Source organism: Triturus cristatus, chromosome 2_1 (assembly GCF_964204655.1).
Source record: "Triturus cristatus chromosome 2_1, aTriCri1.1, whole genome shotgun sequence".
Taxonomy (NCBI): domain Eukaryota; kingdom Metazoa; phylum Chordata; class Amphibia; order Caudata; family Salamandridae; genus Triturus; species Triturus cristatus.
In genome coordinates this window covers 980,206,065-980,227,779 of record NC_140581.1, presented here as the reverse complement: position 1 = coordinate 980,227,779, position 21,715 = coordinate 980,206,065, and the positions used below count along the sequence as shown (strand labels likewise).

At 41.3% G+C, this 21,715-nt stretch overlaps 1 protein-coding gene across 2 annotated transcripts in view; it reads left to right on the top strand.

The window, feature by feature from the left end:
• Nucleotides 1-21,715, top strand: part of RIC1 (RIC1 partner of RAB6A GEF complex) — a 730,678-nt gene that overhangs the window by 556,063 nt on the left and 152,900 nt on the right. For both annotated transcript variants that reach the window (XM_085634197.1, XM_085634186.1), the window contains exons 15-18: nt 355-444; nt 5,864-6,024; nt 20,557-20,695; nt 21,467-21,583. In XM_085634197.1, coding sequence (XP_085490323.1) covers nt 355-444; nt 5,864-6,024; nt 20,557-20,695; nt 21,467-21,583 — 507 coding nt within the window. The remainder of the gene's footprint in view (nt 1-354; nt 445-5,863; nt 6,025-20,556; nt 20,696-21,466; nt 21,584-21,715) is intronic.

The following is a 21,715-nucleotide window of genomic DNA, read 5'->3' as shown; positions in this document are numbered from 1 at the left end:
GATACCGGATATATTGGTAGTACTTTGGTCTGGAAGGGGGATAATTCGTTTTCTTGAATAGGTTTATGTGGAATGGGGAGTAGCGTGGAAAAGTTCTATTACCAACTCTACGTTCAGCAGGTGGATCCGCAGTCGGAAATACCTCACTTCTTATAATTCCCATTTTGAGTGAAAGTGGAAGTTTTCAGCTGGAATGGAAATTACAGCTGGTCTCTAATGAGCTAAGAAATCATGTGCATCTTCATTGATTAGAAAGGGGAGTGTATTGTGTTTTTTCCCCCACATATTTTGTGTTTTCTCTATCTATGCCTTTTAAGTTTCGTTGCTGAACTGTGTTTGTTTCTTTCTCTTTAGGAGCAAAACATGATGGTGAGCGGAGGTTTGGCGTGGTGGAATGAGTTCATTGTGCTTGCATGTTACAATTTAAATGATCATCAAGAAGAGGTGAGACACTAGATTACCAAAAAATGAAATCATTTTGCACATATGCCTTACAAGTTTTGAAGAAACCTGTTTGTTCCAAAAAGTGTGTGTATATCTATGTGTGTGTGTGTATATATATTTATATACATACATAGAATTGCGTGTGTGTATTTATATATATTACCTGCTGGCGGTCACCAGTATGTAGTTATGGTTAGGACCTAGTTTCCATAGTGAAAAGCATTTTTTGTTTTGCTGATAACTTTTGCGCTGTTTTACGAATCTTCCCAAAAGTTTCAAAACTAGTGCGCCAGTCAATTCAGCTGCTGTTTGTAAAGTTTTGGGGTGATTCGTCAAGCATGGGCAGAGAAAGGGAGGGGGGGGGGGGGGGGCAAAGCACTTTTTTCCCATGCTGCAATTTCCCATAGGAATTATAGACATGACTATAGCCCGAACGGCAGAACGAAATTACAGAAAATTTGGCAGAAAGCTAGAGCTTGGTCCAGAAAGACTTTTTGTAATTTTGTGTAAATTTGTTCAGTAGTTTTTGACTAATTAAAAAAAAAAATTATATATATCTAGGTATGCCTAGGGTCATCGGATTCGACAGATCTTCTGGTGCCACCACTTTAACCAGGAAGTGGTGGCAGTCATCATGGGACTAGGCCCGAGTCCCAAGAAAAATGAAAAACAAAAACATAAGGTGGCAGGATACGAATACCCCCTAGGCCTGGTGGTAGGGTCCCGTAAGGACCCCGCCAGGGGCCAAAACTTTTTCTTTGTTAAAATGTTACCGCGTAGCTGTGGCAAAAAAAAACCAAGCATTGGCATAGCCAATAGGTCTCGCTTTTGGGACCTTATAAGTATTTATTTATGCAGCACAATATCCTTGGTGCAACAACATTAACTGTTGCATGGTTAAACATTTATAAGGCCCCAAAGACAAGACCTATTGGCTATGCCAATGCTTTTTTTTTTTTTTTTTTTTTTAAAGGACAAGCAGTGCTATTAGGCTCCGGCTACCACTTAGAGGTAGAGAGAGAGAGGGGTGTGTAGAGAGAGGGGTGTGTAGAGAGAGGGGTGTGTAGAGAGAGGGGTGTGTAGAGAGAGGGGTGTGTAGAGAGAGAGAGATAGAGAGAGAGAGAGGTGTGTAGAGAGAGAGAGAGGTGTGTAGAGAGAGAGAGAGGTGTGTAGAGAGAGAGAGAGGTGTGTAGAGAGAGAGAGAGGTGTGTAGAGAGAGAGAGAGGTGTGTAGAGAGAGAGAGGGAGGTTAAGGGACTTGATCGGACTCAAGGATTGTTGTGAGCGTTGCGTGGCCTGTTGTGGAGAGTAGGGTTCATAGCCCTTTAGTTTGAATGCTTAAACAAGCAAGATGTCTTCCATCTTGTGTCTCTCTGATGGCCACTGGTGTACCTCCCTCGCTGTCGTGCTGTGCCTTGTTATAGTGCTGCTAGTGATGTTTAAAAGAGTTCACCCTCCCCATTTAGAGTGTATCAGTTGGGACTTTGCTAAATCTGTCAAGGGATGCTCTAACCCATTTACCTGGCTACCTACTCTGTACACTCAGTCAAATATGAATTAAGATTTCTATATGTACCTGCTTCAAGTTATATGTACCTGTGCCAGGCTTTGTTCAATTTGGCCATAAATCTAAATAATTGAAAACGTAGGTGGGCAGAGTTGCCACCCTACCTATCTACGTAGGCTCTAGGTATAAATTGGTTCTATTTCAATGTAAGTCACTGGGGAAAATATCCCCAATTTGTTTTCAAAATCTCCCTTTTTCATATCCAAGCGTTGCCTTGTAGGTGTGATGAACAGCCAGGACACAGGATTGCGTAGCTCTAGTTGAGGTAGATTCTGTTACACATGATATTATTAAAGGATGCATTGTCATTGGAAATGTATACGTTAGTATGGTGCGAGCATGAGCTGGAATGTACGGGGAGGTTATGTACGGGGCGTATGAAGGGAGCCAGGAATGTTCAGTCAGGACCAGTTCCTTGGATTGATCGGGACATAGACATACTCTTATAGTTGTTATCTTCTGTACGCATTAAAATATTATCGTCACTCCTACAATTGTTCCCGTGCCATTATTGAGGAACCCTCACTTACCTTACATTGGCGACAAGCGGGATCATAGAGTCAAGTTGCTGTGTAACAGGCTTTACCCTGGATATTAATGTTACGGCCGTCAAAGTGAAAGTGATCGCGATCGCGGGCTGGAAGGGTGCCTGCGCACGATGCACTTAATGAGCTATGACGGAAGCGCGCCCGCGCACATGCACGCAAGCTGTAGGCCACAGCGGTAGCATTTTCTGGAGCCCTTACTAAAGGTCTAGCTTGAGCTAGCGCATGCGCTAAATCAGGCGAGACCTAAAAAAGGAACCATACTTGTCTGAAGAGAAGAATTCGAGTTAAAGTACAAATTAATGTTAAAGTACAATGTCACGAAGGCTGAGAAGAAGTTGAACAGGGTTAGGATCCAGTCATGAAAATGATTTTCACTGTTGTATGAGGTCGTTCAGAGTTAATGGTCAGTGGCACCAACTCATTCCAAGAGGAAAGCAACACAGGAGGTGGATAAGGATTCCATGGAGGAAAGGATTTAGTGGCATGGCGAAGGCTGTATGTACTAAATGCATCATAAACAAGTATATGCAAATGTACTGAAAAGCAAAGGAAGACATAAACAAGCATTTGCAATGCAATAGATCTTGCATTACTTTAAGTTTGAGCTATTGGCGTTGCGAACAATAATGCAACTCCAATAGCTCAAACTTTCAGTAATGCAACACCCATTGCACTGCAAATGCTTGTTTTAGCCCTGTGATGCGGTTCTTCTTTCACAGTGGCAGAAAGCTTAATTTCCTGGCACTCCTTTCAAAATTTACCAGCTGTGAAGGCCAGCATCTGTTTAGAGCTCACTCACTCTGTGAATGGTGAGACCAAACCCAAAGGAGGAGTGATCCACAGCGATGAAAGACAGAGGAGAGAGACCCACAGCTGCAGCTTCTACAAGTACAAGCCTCGTTAACCGAATCGGCCAAATAGGGACGAAAAACAGGCCATATGTCATTTGTATGCAATACGTTGCCTACAGACGAAGTGAACTGGCGCTACTTTTTTGCAAACTTTGAAAGAAAACCATGAAGACGTCATCCATGTAAAATAATAAAAACAGTAGAAGAGTGAGCCCTATTGCCTCCAGCAAAAGTGCCAGTGTCTTGGCTGGCGGTAAACCGGTCTCATAGGAAACCCGAGCGTGTGACGTGGGGAGTCTCCCCGCTTTACTGGTGTAGGTGGACCCTGTGTGACGTTTAGGTGACGTCCCAATCGATGACGGTTGGCCAGTGTGTGGGACGGGGAAGAGAGGCTGTGTGTGACCTGAGAGAGTTTAAAGAAGCTGGAGCCATGTGGACGATATCTTTGACTGTGTGTTTTGCGAGTGTGTTGATTGATGTGGGCGAGCCCTACATAACAAAAGAAATCCTCTGCCGCCATTCCTAAACGTGAAGTGTGCCGCGGTGTTAAATTAAAAAAAAAAAAAAACAATACGCAATTTAAAACTGCTGTACTTTCAAAAAGATATATTATGGCGTGAGCAGTGTTAATAGCAAGCAAAAAACATAAGCTAAGTTAAAGCGCACGCTGCTTAAAAAAACAAGCGGTTGCAGGAGAGCATGCCATGCGTGCAATATGAGAACGTCATTTAAGAAAATAGTGCTCACTGACTGTAAATAAAACGTACAGAGTAACACGTTAAAGGGGCAGGCCTCATGAAAGGTTACAAAAAGAGATAAGAAGGTACTAAGGAGGGACTTATGAGACTTTTCACAAATTAAAAGCCACCATTTACAAAAGACAGTAAGAGGAGCCAATTGAAAAGATGGGCTGAGCTTTCAGTCCATACCTGAAAGAGCATTTCTCAAAGAGACACTGCAAGCTCTGCCTAGGCGAGACCTAAAAAGGTATGCAGATGTCAAATAAAAAATTGACACGCTATCTGGGAGGATATAGTGTGTATCAGCACTTAAGATTGTAAGATTCCAGTTTCTTGTTAGAATTTACAGCTGCATGTTGTGGGCCGGTTTGTGGTTAAGAAAATAATTAGAACTTTTATGATCTGTCCTAGAGTTCCTTACCATTAAAGTGACTTTTCTTCTCGCTCTTACCTTGACTAATTTTCCATATACTGTTTATACAAGGGTGACGTTTTTCTCTGAAGCAAATCAATCTACCAGTCTCTTTCTAGTTCCAGTTTTATTTATAGTCCTTACTAATCCCATTAAAGAAGCTTATTTTGCATTATTTGCTCTGTTTCTTGAGATTAACATCAATTTTTAGACCACTGTTAAGTTTTGCAACCATAGGCTTCCAACTGGTTGGTGAAGCGGTTAATGAGAAGAGTCTTTTAAAATCCTTGTTTCAGTACTTTAGGTGCCTGTGGTAGATTGCGTCAAACAGGCTCATCAAAACAGGCATGGTACATGAAGAAAGTGAATACAATACCTCTTTTTAATGCTGCAGTTGTTTCCTAATATCTCGGAACTTGCACCAAAGTCCAGGCATGACTTCACCATTTCTTTAGGATACAACTCAGATGTTCTTTCAATAAAGCATTACTGAAATTTGATGTCAGGGGCATCTTGATCTTAAAAGGCCCTGATTTACTGTTCTAAGTTCTCTTCAGTTTTCTCTGCCTTTTAGTCACACACTGTGTGGAAATGCAGTTTGAAATTAACTCTTTTCTAGGCACACGGTGCCTAACTTTGCCCTTTGAATGTTGTGGAAAAGCAAGTAACAAACGTCTCAGCGTTATAGCCAATGCGTTAAATTCCCACCACCTATTTACATTATTTTGATATGCAAAACTTCGAGTGAGCTTCTGTGCAGTCTTTCATTTTGAGCAACCATCATTTCTATAGTTAGTGGTTCTACAAATCTGGCATAGTTTCTTCCCTCGTTGGCCCACAGTAAACACCCCTGCCACAGAAGTATCACTACTTGTACATATATGATGTCAAGGCTTATCTTATTTTGATTTATTTCCATTACTACCTATATTTTAGTTTAGTAACAGTGCCGCCTATCGTATGTGCTGTAAAGAAGCAAGAGAGACACACGTCAAATAACTACGTCAAAATTCCAGAGTAAAAATGTTCAAAAGACAGTACGTATTAGAGTACTCACTGACTGAACTGAGATGGTTTTAGTATTTGCCGCCCAAATCTTCATGATGCTAGCCAGCCATGGTATATTGATTTGTGAAGAAGCTACCTCATGTTAATTAAGTTCTCATTTCCGTGCATTTTTGTTGTTTTTATGAATATATATATATATATATATATATATATATATATATATATATATATATATACTCATTTGAGTTTCTTTACTATGGAATAATAGTACTAAAACATGATCTTTATTTGCAGCTGAGAGTCTACTTGCGGACAGCAAACCTAGATAATGCTTTTGCTCACATTACCAAAGTGCAGTCGGAGACCTTGTTACTCAGCGTCTTCCGTAATATGGTGATATTATTTAGAGAAGACTGTTCAATCTGCCTTTACAGTATTGAAAGAAGGCAAGATGGGTGAGTACAAAAAGATGAAGAATAACCAGTGATCCTGAATTTGAGTATGTATGCTCCTAAAGGATTTGACTTTTTGTTTATAGTGAGTTATTCTTACCTGCTTTCAAACCTGTCAACAATAAAGAAGGTTGGTTTAATTTTTTGTGTTAATTTGAAATGTGTTTGTAGTTCTCAGCTACTCCTAATGTCCCAGCATCCTTCCCACAGACTTGTAGTTCGTCTTCCAGGTTCAGAAAGATTACAGCACATATCCATAGTAAAAAGTAAAAGCAATAAGGCAGCATTGGTGCATGTACAGTTCCAACTGTGTCCCACCGTCCTCATTCCCATAGGGATTCTTGAGGTTCTTCTGGTTAATTTGATAGACCATTAGACCCCGCAATGGCACAACATGCATGGGATCCAGCTTGTGGGGTTTTGTCTTATGTTATTCAAGTTGTGCATAATGTAGTGTTAATCCACTGGGATCGCTTGAACTAAAGCACAAGTCAAATTCAACTCTTGCACTGAAGAAGGATTCAAAAACATGATGCCACAGATAGATCAAGATTCAAGGAATAGATAGGTCCTTGTGCACTTTAAGCTCAGGAGATTGCTGTTGTCGATCTATTTTATGGCACTTGTTCCTGGGCTTCCAAAATAGCTTAACCTGCCTCAAATCTACTTCTAGAGCCTTGATGACAAAATAGTCACTGCATGATTGTGTTTGGTTACGCAACCATATAAAACGTAGTCGATAATGTTACAAGGTCACAGCTCAGCAAAAGATAGTGAAGAAACGTTGCCCTGTGACTGTAGAGTATGGAGAGTTGATAAAAATATCCAAGTAACTTGCAGTATGTTTTTGGTGTTACAAATTGTTTTACTGAGACACCACTCAGTTATTGAGGAGCAGACAATGGTAATAGGCTGTTGCACTGCACCTTTTTCTTTTCTAGGCTGGATTACCTGTCTGTACATAGTAGAATGCAATCAATAAAAGAATGGGTGACTGAAATACCTGAAGAAAATTGTGCAAATAAGTCCTCATCACATTGTATTTGGAAGGTAGTATTTGTTGTTTGTATGTAGAAGCGTGCCATCTAGTAACAGACAGGTGCAACAGGCTGTTCTATCTCTTCTAGGCAGAGTAAATACACAAATGCCATCATAATAAGCATTGGCAAATCCAGTAGGTCTGGTGTTGGCTATCAGCCTTTTGGTTTTGTCAGTGATTGTTTTCTTTGGCATGGTGTTTGCAAAATTTTATTGTTGTGGAAGCTGCCAGGCTGAAGTGAGCTAACCCACTGCCATATACTGTATGCTGTGGGGTGGATGAAAAACACGAATGACACAAAATCAAGCGAATGGATGAAGAGGGCTGGCTAAAAGCCACTATAAGAAAGTATATTTACACATATAATATTAGTAAAATCGACTGGTCTTAGCTAACACCGGACCTAAAAAAAATTACATTATATTGTGTGTTCTGAATGGTAACTGAATTGCTTCTGACATCTGCTGCAGTCGTCAGGTCACTAGTTCAAACTCTGGCATAGCAAAATAATCCTTTAATTTTTACAAGTTTGAAAAATGTAGTGACCGTAAATTGAGTAATAGTAGCCTCTTTAGTTTATAATACTTCGAATTGTCAGAACTATGAAATAAGCTATAACGAATAGTTAAAAACGACAGTTGGAAGCTTTTCTCTTGCTCCTGTTCTACTCTTCCTGGTTGAATGTAAATAATATGTGCATGTTAGACTGTGGGTTGTTGGTTGACTAGGGTATGAGCCCAAGTCGGGCAGCAACCACAATCCTAGTCAGGGTAAGAAGCAGCCCGATCCTAAATTTACCTGTGTTCACCCTCTGGTAGCTTGGCAAACAAGTATTTGTGCAACACTTCAAACACCTCACAAAAATATTTCACACCAGGTTACAAAAGTAGAACTTAATTTAATAAATAAAACCAAAACTCCAAAAATTCAATATGAAGAACTTGAGATATGCATTTTTAAAGAATAAACTGTAGAATAGTGCTTGCAAGCAATAATCGCTTGCTTGGGATATGTGATCGCGCCAGACCGGGACAAAGTAAAAAGGTCAGGCTGATTGCGATGGAGCATGGGCCGGATACAGGGACCCTGTGAGGCCTGCGGAATAAAGGTACCTGCTGAACAAAAGTACCTTGATCCTGGCTGTGTTGTCGAAGATGTGGGCCGCAGCAGAAGCAATGCATCTGTTCATCCACACAGTGGGAGTGATGCGCCGGTCCTGATCTGCGCAGCAGCGATTATGTGTCGGCTCTGATGAGCGAAGAGCTGCGATGTGTAGATTCGTCGTCAAGGATGCCGTTGACGGAGATTCAGAGACCTTGTGCAGTGGTGGTTCGGAAGCGTTGCATAGGGTTGATCCAAGTAGCAGAGGCGATGTGCTGGTTCTGGTCAAGCAACAGGAGTGATGTGCTGGTTCCGATCCATGCAACTGGAGCGATGGGCCGGTTCCAATCCATGCATCTGGGGTAATGCGGCATTCCTGATCCACAAAATGGCACTGATGCACCGCTCAATAGAGGATGCACAGTTTTTTCTGAAGCAAGCACCTTAGGACTCACTTCCAAGGGTCTAGAATTGGGGTGGCATAACTTGGCAGGGCAGACTCACAGATGGCAGAGTGCAGGTGACCTGTCAGCTAGCCCTTGGAGTCATTTTGTGTTCAAATGATGCAGGTCCAGTCCTTCTCACCCAGGCAGGGAAACTGCATGCAGCAGGGCAGCAAGGCAGGAGTCCAGCAAAGCAGCAGCTCAACAGAATGGCAGTCCTTCCTGTCAGAGTCATTACAGGTCCAGAAGTGTACCATAAGTTGTGACTTTAAATTGTGATTCCAGAGACACCAAACTTGAAAAGTCTCTTTCTTAACCATTGGGAATTATACTTGGATAGGAAGACCTTGCAGTAGTGAAAAACGAATTTGAGAGATTTTCACTACCATGACATGTAAAAATTAAAAGTATATGCCCTGCCTTTTAAATACATTGCACCCTGCCCTGTGGATTGTCCTGGGCCTTCTTTATGGGTGACTTTCATGTATAAAAAGGAAGGTTTGGGCCTGGCAAAAGGTTTATCTTGCCAGGTCGAAATGGGAGTGTTCACTGCAAACACAGACTCTGCAATGACAGGCTTGAGACCTGGTTAGAGGGCTACTTAAGAGGGTCCACAAGCAGTGCTGCAGGCCCACTAGTTGCATTTAATTGACAGGCCCCAGGCATGTGTAACACGCTTTGAGGGTGGGGGGGCTTAAGAGTAATTTAAATAGGCCATTGAGTATGAGCTAACATGACCATGTTTAGAGGAGACAGCACTTGCACATTAGCCGTGTTCAGCAGTGGAAAAGTGCTCAGAGTCCTAATGCCAGCAAAAACGAATTCAGCAAAAAGTGGAGGGTGAAGGCAAAAAGGTTTGGGGGTCACCCTGCAGGGAGAGCCATTTTTCAACAGTGCATTTGTGGCTACAATATATAGATAAGAGCATATAAATATTATCCTCTCAATTTAGAACTTCCAGGGTCGGGCTGTAAAACAAAACAGGTCCTGGAAAAATACTAGCCCTATGTTGCACAAGCAAGCAAGAATACCTATACCTGATCCACTCCAGTGAATTTTCGTTGTTGCCAGGATTATTTTTTGGTAAATTATATGAAACAGTACAGTTTACAGCACTACTTTTCCGATAGATTGGATGAAGACAGTGTGCGTTTTTCAAAGGGTGCTGAACAACATATTTGAATATTTCATGCCCTACATCAGCACCAGGGAGCCTTTATTCTCAGAAGCGGTAACTCTTCTAGGCGCTTACAAAACCTATGTTGTCTAATAGCAAACTCTGGCTGCATGTCTGCAATACCAAATATTCGTTCCACGCCAGAGACCTTGCTTATCAAATCTGGAGCGTGACACTGGAAACCATTCCCTTCAAAAAGCTTTTGCCACAAGCAACACCACAAGTAGTACTGTGAAGAACACAGGGCATTTCACTCTTGTGACTGTAAGTAGCCAGGAAATTATAAACCCACAGGACTGGTTGCCTAATTTTCCAGTTCATTTGCATCAAATACGCACTTGTGTGACTTAAATTCTTTAGCCTGTGGACAATTGTATTAAGTTCCTGCTAAATAATATGCTTGCCGGCGGTGGTTCGTAATTTCCAGACGTCTGCTCGATCTGCTGGCCTGTTGCGGGTATTCACAGATGCTAGAATAGTCCATCACTGCTCATTGTACCAGAGGGCTCTTCACTGTGTTATAGAGCTCTTTCTTGTGTTATAGAGCTCTTTCTTGTGCATTCGATTGCTTTGGGTGCCTGGCCTTCTACTAAAGAAGCTGGTACAGGTGTCACAGGAGCTTCAGGCTGACGTTTTTATTTTTAGGCAGTTAAAAACAGTTTTTATTGATATTTAATCAGGCTACATGAATGTATTAATTAGTATAGTGCAGAATATGAAAATACAGTACATTTGAGTAAATGAGTGCTAACTCAAGATTTTAGCAATTCCAACTTGCTTTGTAACTCAAGTGCAATTTACATAGGAGACATAACTAAAACTAGTGGACAGGTTACTGACGTTACATGAGCATATCTCAAGCAGTTATACTTTATGAAAAAAATGAATTGAAAGGATTTGATATAGCGCAAGCAGCTACTCCGACTAGAGTGTCCTGGCGCTAAGATGGAACGTCAGTGCTAAGAAGGACATAGTGGCAGGATGCTAAGCTAGGGCTAAGTATTGAAAAGGCAGGTTTTAAGGTGTTTTCTGATTGATTCCAGGTCAGCTGAGGCTCTCAATGAGGCAGGTAGGCTGTTCCATGTTTGTGCACACAGAAAGCTAATCTTCCCCCTATGCGCGCTAAGCATTTTTTGGGAAGGTGTGCAAGATCTGCAGTAGAGGATCTTCAGGTACTTGTTGGAATGTAGAGGACAACGCGCTTCCTAAGATACTTGGCGCCTTGGCCATGGAGTGCTTTAAAAAATGTCACCATGGCTGTAAACTTAATTCTTTCTTTTATTCGGAGCCAGTGCAGAGACTTGAGAATAGGAGTCGTATGAGATCTAGGCTTTGGTCTAAGGATCGCTCTGGCCGCTGCATTCTGCACTACTTGTAGACGCTGAATGAGATAGTCACGTAGGCCTAGATACAGATAGATTTGACCAAGGCCTGAACAACGATCTTCCTAGTGTCCACTGACAACAGAGGGAGAATTATTTTTAGCATGCGGAGTATGCCAAAACATGAGCCAATCGGTGTTTGAATATGGGGGCCGATGGAAAGGACGTTGTCAATTACAACGCCTACGTTTTTAGCCCTTTCTTCCGACTGAGGGGGAGACAACCCCATTGGCCACCAAGCGCTCTAGTTACACACTGCCGTTTTCCCCCAAAAAATAATCTCAGATTTGGAAGGATTGCTTTTTAACTGATTTATTTTACGTCAGTTGAATACCTTCGTGAGGCAGAATCTGATGCTGTCTCCCACAAAATCTGCTCCATTGTCACACATAAAGATCAGTTGTATATCATCGGCGTAGGAGATACTCTTAACTCTTCCACTACCAAAGATGCTAAGGGTGACATATATATATATTGAAGAGGGTGGAGCTAAGAAAGGAACCCTGTGGTACTCCTAGATTTGGCATGGGGGGTGAGAATGGGGGGTGTCCATATTTCTTGCGATCTTGTCTTTTAAAAATGACGTCATCCAGGCCAAGACGGTCTCCCACACGCCCATGTTCCTCAACCTGTTGAGAAGTCTCTTATGTGGAACCGTATCGAAGGCTTGCCGAGAGGTCTAGAAGCACAAGAAATGCCCTACCATCCTGATCACGTTTATCCTTGATGTATTCAGTAACTTCCAATAGTGCAGATTCTGTACTATAGTTTAACCTGAAGCCAGATTGAGAGCTATGCAACAGGTTTCTATTTTCGATGTATTCTGAAAGTGCTTTGTTTGCATGTTTCTCTAAAACCTTAGAGAAAATCGGGAGGGGAGAGATGGCATGTAGTTGGTCAGGTCAGTCTGATCTGTGGTAGTTTTTCTTAAGAGAGGTATAATTTTTGTCTGCTTCCAGATCTTCGGAATTATGCCGGTAGAAAGGGATATGTTCAGCACCTTATTAACTATTGGGTTAACAATAGGAGCTAAAGGTGTTACTAGTTTGACGTGACAGGCATCTGTGGGGTAACCTGATTTTAGACTCAAGAGGTAGTTGAGTGACTCCTCTAGTTGCAGTTCTAGCAACTCTACAGTGCTGGGGGCTGCACGGGGACATACTTTTTCATTCAGGGATTGATAGAGGCGTAGGTCCTCCACTGATACTATGTCAAAAGACTGTTGAATAACAGCAATTTTCTTGTGGAGGGATGTTGCCATGTGTTTGGGCCACTCAACTGACTTGGCAGCCCTAGGGGAGATGAAAGATTTCACTATGTTAAAGATTTCTTTACCCTTATTGTGAGCTATTTCAATTTTATTTTGTAGGAAGTTCTTCTTGGCCTCTCTCACTTGTTTATAATGCACTTTCAGGGCTGCTTTATAAGTATTCCTGTCTTCAGGAGAGTAGTGTTTCCGCCATTTCCTTTTGAGACCTCTACAAATGTTTTTACTGGTTCTAAGAGGTTAATTAAACTAAGGAGCGGAAGGGTGAATCCTCCTTGCAGGGCGAGAGGTCAAAGGGGCCGCAGTATCAATGTTGGACCTTAGCCATGATTCAAGCATGAGAGCGTCAGAGTCTGGCTTGCCCTGTAGTGCCGGGCTGGAGCGTTCAAGAGCCTCTGCCAGTGCAGGGACTGATATAATCTATGTAAGTTTCTGTAGCTATGTTCTTGCCTTGTCATATTTAGTAAGGGGACCTTATTATCATTTGGAATTTTGAAACTAATAAGGAAATGGTCGGACCAAGTAAAGGGCAGTGGAGGGTTACTCACTAATAACGTGTTAAAGAAAATCTGGTCCAGAATGTGACCCTTATAATGCGTGGGAGATGAGATCCAGGGGGTCAAATTGCAGGAACTCATCGTTTCAAATAGAGCGATTGCTAGAGGATCCTGTGTTTTGTCCATTTGTATATTAAAATCTCCCAGAAGGAGGAACTGATTGTATCTAATGGCAAGCGGAGTAACGGCAGCATTAAGTGAAGAAATAAAATTGCCAATTGCTATGCATTGAGGAGGGGAGAGCGTGCAGATAAACCCAAACATTCAGCACCTTCGATACTGTTAAATCTATGAGGGAGACACTCAAACTTTTGTTTAAAAATTATGGCAATTCCGCTTCCCTTCCCTGTATGCCGTTCTTTTCTAAGAACTTTGTAGCCTGAGGGGATAGCTGAGGCAATAGTGGGATTTGAAGCCTCAAATAACCAAGTCTCAGTAAGGAATAAGAGGTCTGGTTGCTCTTCTAACAAGAGGCTATAAATATGCACCTCCCTGCTTTTGTAGCAAACGAGTATTGAGTGTACTGATAATACCAGAATTCCAGTCTCTGCAGTGTTTTAGTGAGTTGAAGTGTGCCCACTCCTCCCTGGCTCCACCACACCAAAGGAGCTGGATCTTCCTGCTGTGAGTGGGTAAGACAGTTCACAACTTCCTTCCCACTCTTACTCCCCCAGCAAAAGGACTTCCAAAGCTTATCAGGTTGCTCAACAGGAACGAATTGGGGTGTGGATGGATAAAGAAGATGGGGAAACTGGCCAAAATGTTGCTGTAAATTGGCCATGCCTATTGCTGAGCAAGTGGAGAATTTGTGTTAAGGAACTTGTGGGGGCATGTCAAAACAGTCTGCACATATTACTGGACATTACATGTTAAAGGAAATAGACCTTTATGGGTTGATTGTTATTACACTTGGAGGCGGGCAAGCAAAACAATTGACGGGCAGAGCCGAGCCAAGGATGTGGCTCGGATCTTCAAGCCATGCACGAGCCGAGCCCTGATCATGTTTGCTATGTAAATCATACAAGAAACATCATCTAAAATTAAATAAAGTCTATTGAAAATTCAAAAAAGTGTATTTAACATGCAGAAGCTTTGACATTAGTTTGTCAAATTAGAGCACCGCACTTAGAAGCACTTTATTAAAAGTGATAGTTTTTCAATAGGAACCATTATTGAACTAAGAAGCAAGACAATTGTCATGTAAACTGGGTATGTGGCACAGATTATTCTAGTGCAACGTTCTAGTCTATTAAATCAAATGCAAAAGTTTTTTTACTGCTTGTATTCTGAACTCACATATTTGAAAGTGTTTTCATATATGATAATGAAGAAAAAAGAGTTTTGGTGAAATAAAATATTTGCCTAAAATAACACAATTTAAGCAGGAAAGCTGCGTTTTTGTTCTAGGTTTTCTGGTTTTAATGTGTACAGATGAGCAAGTATATGGTATCTGTTTGCCTTACCTAATGTTAAGGCTTTATTTTTACCTCTTTGTGATTTTTCTGCAGTTTTTATATATTGCAAACTCAACCTGGGGATATTAAGTGATTTGCCCAGAATCACAGGATGTTGAGCTGATGCAGGGCCTGAAACCTGGTTTCCCAGTTCCAAAGTCGATGGTTCTGGCCACAATGCCACATCCGGGGTACAGAAAAGGAGGCAGGCAGAAGCCACATAAAAGCTCAGCTTGTTATGTGCTTGAGGTTCCAACAGGACTTGAGCGGAGCCAGGCTTCTGGCTAGAGCTTTCAGTGTCTCACCCACCTCTAATTGCACTGTGGTCAAGTCTGCAAACTCCAGATTCACATAGTATGCAAGAGTATTCATGCCAGTTATCCCCTTTGAGAAAGTCTGGAGGTAAAAAATTCTTGCTAGGCTTACTTAGGAGGGTTTGTATTTTGTGTGCCAACTGTAATTTTTTACCTTATTGTATTTTTTTGACTCTGCCGAATAGTTGCCTTTCGAAACTTTTTATGCTCAATGCAGTTGGCCTGCGTTGGTTATAGCAACAAGACAACAATAAAGGCTATTGACACCATTTTTTCATTAGGTTAAGTTATGTCACTTATATTAGATGCCATAAGTCTAGTCTGTTTATTATGAAATGTTATGACAAAGTAGTCCTGACTTACCTATTGTGAGTGGCATCTGTTAGAGTTCATAGTACTTTGAGAGTTCTTTGTTATTTCACTGTGGTAAAGCCTGTGGACGGATATTTTGATACCCTGAAGCTCAAGGATTACTCTAGTAAACAAAGGTTTTGGCGTTGGTGTGTCGTAGCTCCAATGTTGGGATACACTGTAATTCTGTGCACACCTATAAACTAACATGTTTAAATATATTTATTAACTCCTTTCCAATCTGTTCCTAAACTGGAAAAGGTTGGAAATGTACTCCTAACAAAGGCAGGAGGAAAACCTCATTTAAGGTGGAAAAGAAAGGGGTGTAGTAAAAGTGAATTTGCAATCTTTCCGCAAATGTTTGCATGAAGAAATATGCATGTGTATGTTTGCTCATGCAAAAATGGAATTCACAAAACTTTACTAGGAGCACCGTTTCCATGCCTCCTTCTGTACCCCCTCTGAATTCCTGAAAGTCGGAATTCTGCACTGATGCAAGTACATATGCCTACAGGTGCACTTTTAGGACTTTCTTTAAAAATTGCACCCCAGTTTAGTTTCATGTTGACCAACATGGTTTTACTCTGACCTAGATCAAAAATGTGCTACTAAAGGATGCCTAGGAAAAATGGTCTTTAAAATTGCACAGTTTAGCAAATCATTTGTTTCGGTTTGCAATTTATTTGTGTGCATTTTATTTTGAAAGCAATCTATCAACAGACTTGCTTTCTTGCTTATCCCTGTATTTGCATATAACTGAGGGTTTTTTAAATAGGCTCAAATTGTTACATTTTGCAAACATGTTTGTTTTTTATTTACTAGAACCACTGCCAGTGATAAGGTGACAGCTCACTGCCTTTTCTTAGCTCTCCCTAATAATAAAGGCTTTGCAGTAATGAATCATATATACACATTTGAATAACTTACACACATGGATGTAAACCATACCTTGGTGGCAGTTAGTCATTTTTCACAAATCAATACAGTGGTGTAAACTGGCAGCCAAAGGTTTGTGTTGTGGTAGGGGAAGGTTGGGCCATCAGGTCCAGTGGACAAAATAAACATGACAACTTGTTACCTTTGCCACCACACCGTATGACAGAATAGGAATTCAGTACCATCGCTTTAAAAGTGGATTGTTATTCACTGTTGTAAAGCCTATAGAGAGGTATTTTGATACACAGAAGCTCTGATATTACCATTGTAGACCACAATGGCAGCTGGTGAAGTGTTAAAGTGGTGGCGCATAAAATTATTACATTTATTGTTAGTGAGTAAAGCTTTTTTGGATTGAAGAAAGGCTAAAGTTGGTTTTATTGTATAAACTCTGTTCTCAAATGCTGTGACTTGCACATGCATTTTTCGCCTTTTCCCAATCTGAAAGAACAAAAGTACTAATTTCACGCTCCTCTGCTTTAATACCTCGCTAGCTGCTATTGTAGGCAAGTGTTTAGCTGGTGGTTACCCACCTATCCACTCCCTAACCCCTGACGTAAAAAACAGATTTATGTGAGAATTTTTGTAGCCCTTTTAGAAGGAGTTCTATATTGTTTTGCCTGCTTTGTTCATATTCGTAACTTTATACCATAATGCCTGATGGTTGCCTCGTGAAAAAGCTTATGCTCAATATTGTAGGCCTGAGTGGGTTATGAGACAAGCCAATGATAAAGGCTACTGGACTTACTGGTTTATTGGAAAACTTTGTTGTATGTCCTAGATCTGATCTGTTTATAATGAAAAGTTACAACAAATGTATCAAGACTGACTGATTTATAAAGGAAAACCTATGTTAAATACGCTAGGCCTTAAATGATGGATTGTAATGTGCTAAAAGCTTTATCATTGTTTACGGTTGAAAGACGACTGCCACTTTGCTTCCAAACATGGATGCACTGTGGGAATTTTAAGACAAATATAAAATTTGCACAATAACATTCTAAGATGTCAACCTACTGTAATGTTTTATATCAAGCTTTTTTCATTGGCAGTATAAACCCCCCACATTTACTTAGCTGCATTTTTTCTACTTTTATTTATCTGGAGTCTGTGTGTTTTGTATTGATAGGTGAGTGCGTGAATGCAAGTTTGAGTTCGTGGATGAACCAATAAATACATGAGTGCGAGGAAGAGTGACAGACTTCATGAATGATGAGTTTTTTTTGTTTTAATTCAGAAAAGTCTTTATTGCGATTATTCATCTTAAAAGACAGAACAGTCAGTATATTAAAATTAGATACAACCAAAAATAAATACCTATATTTACATATTAAAACAGTTCCTAATACAAGATTAAATATATGCCACGCACAAGACTTTGAACACATCATAAAAAACCATAAAAATACATAATTCCACGTAGTTCGTTCAATACCCCAAGAGAAAATATCTGCGCTATTAGGGCCCCCCATTGTTCATCCGCAACACCCATGCCGAACTCAGGAACTTAGCTACTCATATTACTGCGATCTCACTATAGCCAGATTTCAGCAGCCTCTTAGCGGCCATCGCAGAGCTGGTTCCTAAGGACCGACATGCTGGTTTTAGCCACAAGCTACGAGGTTTGTGATAGACCGGACATACAAATAGGAGATGGTCAATATCTTCAGTATGATCCGGGCAAAATCGCCACTTATCACCAATTCCTGGTTGCCACTTACATGTAAACTTCCGGAGTGGCAATGACCCAACTCTGAATTGGTGGTAAAGCTTGCGGTCTGATGGCTTTGATAATAGGTCCCAATAGCTTTCCAGGCAGGGTTCATCTTTTAGATCTAAAAAATCTCTAGACAGAATGGGGCTAGTGACAGAGGAGAACTTCCTCATTTTAATTGGCTCCCAATATGCTGCTCGATAGGATTCTTTGGAAGTAAATTCCACCGATTCAGGGCTCTCCCAAAGTTCCCTCATCCCCATGTCAATAAGGAGAGATTTTATGCCAATCAGCCATGGGATCCTATGCAGGCGATCCAATCCCCTTACTTCGGACAAAGCCCTAGCAAAGAGATGGAGCTCTGGAGTAATCCAGAGACGCCTCCAGAAGGCCAACGGCCTATAACGGGCAGTGTCCTCAATACTATGACAGCCTAAGTCAAACAGCAGTGGAGTACGGGGGGTCGATTGGGGCAGGCCCACAACCGATCTCATAAATTTATTCTGGGCTGTGGACAATTGGGTCAGGTTACAAAACCCCCAGATTTCAGCACCATATAAAATAGCGGGAATAATTTTAGTCGTGTAAATTTTGACCACTGGAGCTATTGGCTTAGTTAATGATAGCCTGTGTTCCTTGGTCAATGCTCCCGCTAATTGAGTGTGTTTCAGTGCGAGGATCTTAACTTGGGGATCCCAGCTCAACTTATCGCCAAAGGTGACACCCAAATAGGTAAAGACTTTTGTCTGCTCCAGAGGTTTCCCACCCATAAAGACTCGTGCTTTAACGGGCTTGGACCCATGGAGCACCATAAACTTAGTCTTCCCTACATTAACCACAAGCTCATGTTTGCAGCAAAATTCCTCAAAACGAGACAGAGCTAACTGCAACCCCTGTCTCGTCTTGGATAGTATCAGCGTATCACCCGCGAACATGAGCAGGGGCACCTTTTGGCCGGCGAGCATCGGCGCGTCCGTTAGTTGGTCAACAAAATACTGCACTACCCCGTTAATAAATAGAGAAAACAGGGTTGGTGCCAGCACACACCCTTGCCGGACGCCCTTTCCTACCTCAAATTTCTTTGTAACCTCGCCCAGTTTCCCCCAACGAACCTGAGCATACGTTGATTCGTGGAGTCTAACTACGAGGGAGACTAACTCTTAAGGCATCCCCAGTCTCAATAGGACCTCCCATAATTTTGCTCTTGGCACGAGGTCGAAGGCAGATTTTAGATCCACAAAGGCAGAAAAGAGCATTCCCCTACCCAAAAAGACCTCCTTCCAATATATAAGGACAAATCTAAAAGCCTGATCCAAAGTCCCCATATGACACCGGAACCCCGCCTGTAAAGGAGATAAAATATCATTTTCAGACATCCAGCCCTGGATCCTGAGTTATTTAGTGCCTAAACTCACCAGCATTTGAGACACTTTCTGGTATTAGCCAAACCCATGAATATTACCCATGCTTTCATTCTTTTGGGAGTAGAGATCAACAGTCAGTGTGGTTCTCCGTCAAGTACCAGCTCACTTTTTTATACCCCTTGCCCTTACCAAAAAAACCTTCTGTGAATACTTAATCCTGTTACCCAGCATCAATCTTTTCAAAGATCACTTAATCAATACAAGGGCCACTAACACCTGCACCTTCTTGTGCACCCACCTCCCTTGCAGCCGAGTTAGATCTCTGTACGCTTTTTAACTGCCTTCTTGGGCCGTGATGCTGAAGGGTGTGTTTTCAATTAGTTATTCAGACTGGCATAATGTATTCTATGATATAGGTTTGATCTGGCTCCCTAAAGGGAACTTGCATTTGCAAAACCAGTAGATCTTACCTTTAAACGCCATTAGCTCACCTTTTGGTTTTGCAAATTCTTGTTTCTGGTCCTGAACAGCATTGGCAAAAATAAAACCGATCATGCATGCATGCACAAGTGTGCGTCATCACGCTGTGGTGGCCATTTTACATTTAATTTACCATTCCAAGGTTGAGGCTACCCATCTTGGAGTGATAAATTAAAAAATAAAGGGCACAAAAAGCGCATTGTAGAGTAAGGAGCTGTGTGGTAGCAAATTACATATGCTTTTTCTTCAGGAAAAAAAGAACTGAAAAATTAAAATCTTAATAAAGAGAAATATCTAGGAGCAATGGTGGAGTAATGGAGAAACAGTGGGAGCAACAATGAGTAGGGACAGGTGGGAGAGGAATGGTGAAGCTGGAGGAGGTAGGAACAAAAAGCAGGGCGGTGAGAAGTGGAGAAGTGACAGTCCTGTGGACCAACATGGAAAGCGATGGGATGGGGATGTGACGGGGGAAGCAGCACATGAGAAAGCAAGCAAGGAAACTCATGCACTGCAATGGAGTACTGAAATAAAAAAGTAGGGTCTGCATGTCAGCCATGGAAAAGAATAGTAAACTAGCTATGCTCCTGGGGAGTGACAAATAGAAGACCAGAAAGGAAAACCATTGAGAAGGAAGTATCCAAATGGGATTGACAAGATAGCCCACCAATAATAAGCTGATCCAAGGCCCACACTAAGTATTGATAGTGCTCATAATAGGTTTTATGACAACAGACAGCGAAAGTTCTCTGTAAGTGAGACCTAAAAATGAATGTAACATCTGTTTTCCTAGTTGTATTAAGATTTTACAGAAAAGAATAAATGTTATCAACCAGTTTGTGTTTTTTGTCCTCTAAGATAGTGGACCCACGTGATCTGAAGCGGACTATTTTTTATGTTGTATCCAATTTTGTGCAGAAAAAGTTAGACCCTCTATTTTTCTTTTTTGTTCCTTGCAGCCCTAATCCAACTGCCTGTATTCAAGTCCTTCAGGAAGTGTCCATGTCTCGCTATATTCCCCATCCTACGCTTGTAGTGTCTGTTACACTTACTTCCGTAAGGACCGAAACTGGTATCAGCTTGAAAATGCCACAGCAGGTACATATTATCAAGCATTCAGCATATAATATAGTTATATGGTGCAAAATGTTTTTTGAATGAAAAACCAAAGTTTTGGGCCTTCTCCCCTATAAAATCTTAGTTCTTGTAATCTTAAACTAGCTGGCTGGTAGAAGGAATATCAGAAAGTAGGTGGTTTTGTGTGAGAATCTTCGTGCTTTAACATCTCACAATATATCAATAAGTTCTCTGCAAACAGTTACAACAATAATCTCATGTAAAACCAGTGTTTAATTTGCAAAAGATTAAGTTCCAGGGTGCAATGTTTTGCTCAGAAGCCTAATGTCGCTATCAAAGGTGTGGGTGCTGACCAGCAATGCTGCATAGTCTTACTTCCACCATATGCCTCTTAAATCCCCCACCAAACTTACTCTCTTTTTCTCACTCTTGTAGGTTATTTTTTTCATCCCTGCTTTCTCCCTTTGCCACTCTTTTTCTGCCTTTCTCTTCCTCCTTCTTTCCCCTTTTGTATTTTTCTTTCTCTTTCTGTGGATCAGTCTTTTGAGGCAAAATAAGTGCCAGGTCCCAAAAGTGAGTGCTGGTGGGCCTCACCTGTAACCACCAGCTCGAATTAAAATCTACAAAAAAACTGAAAGATTTAGCAGATTACAGTAGAAGTGTCAAAAAGCAATATTTAAAATGTATAAACCTTCAGACTTTAACCCTTTAATAGGAGTGCAAATGAAGGTATGCTTTTGATGGTTATTGCATAGAACTTGCACTACCTAATGAACCTTTTTCCTCTTTTAGGCCTGTGATGCAGAGAGCATTATGCTGAATCTTGCAGGGCAGCTCATCATGCTCCAGAGGGATCGCTCAGGCCCTCAGATCAGAGAAAAAGAGAGTAGTCCTACGCAACGAAAACTTGTAAGTAGAGAGTTTTTTTAAATGATTTTCTTGTGTGTTTTTAACTACAGTTCTTAACTTGGCTGCCTTCCTTAATTTGAAAGCTGGTAGGGGACTGGTCACTTTGTTCATTCATTAGAAAGACATTATTCT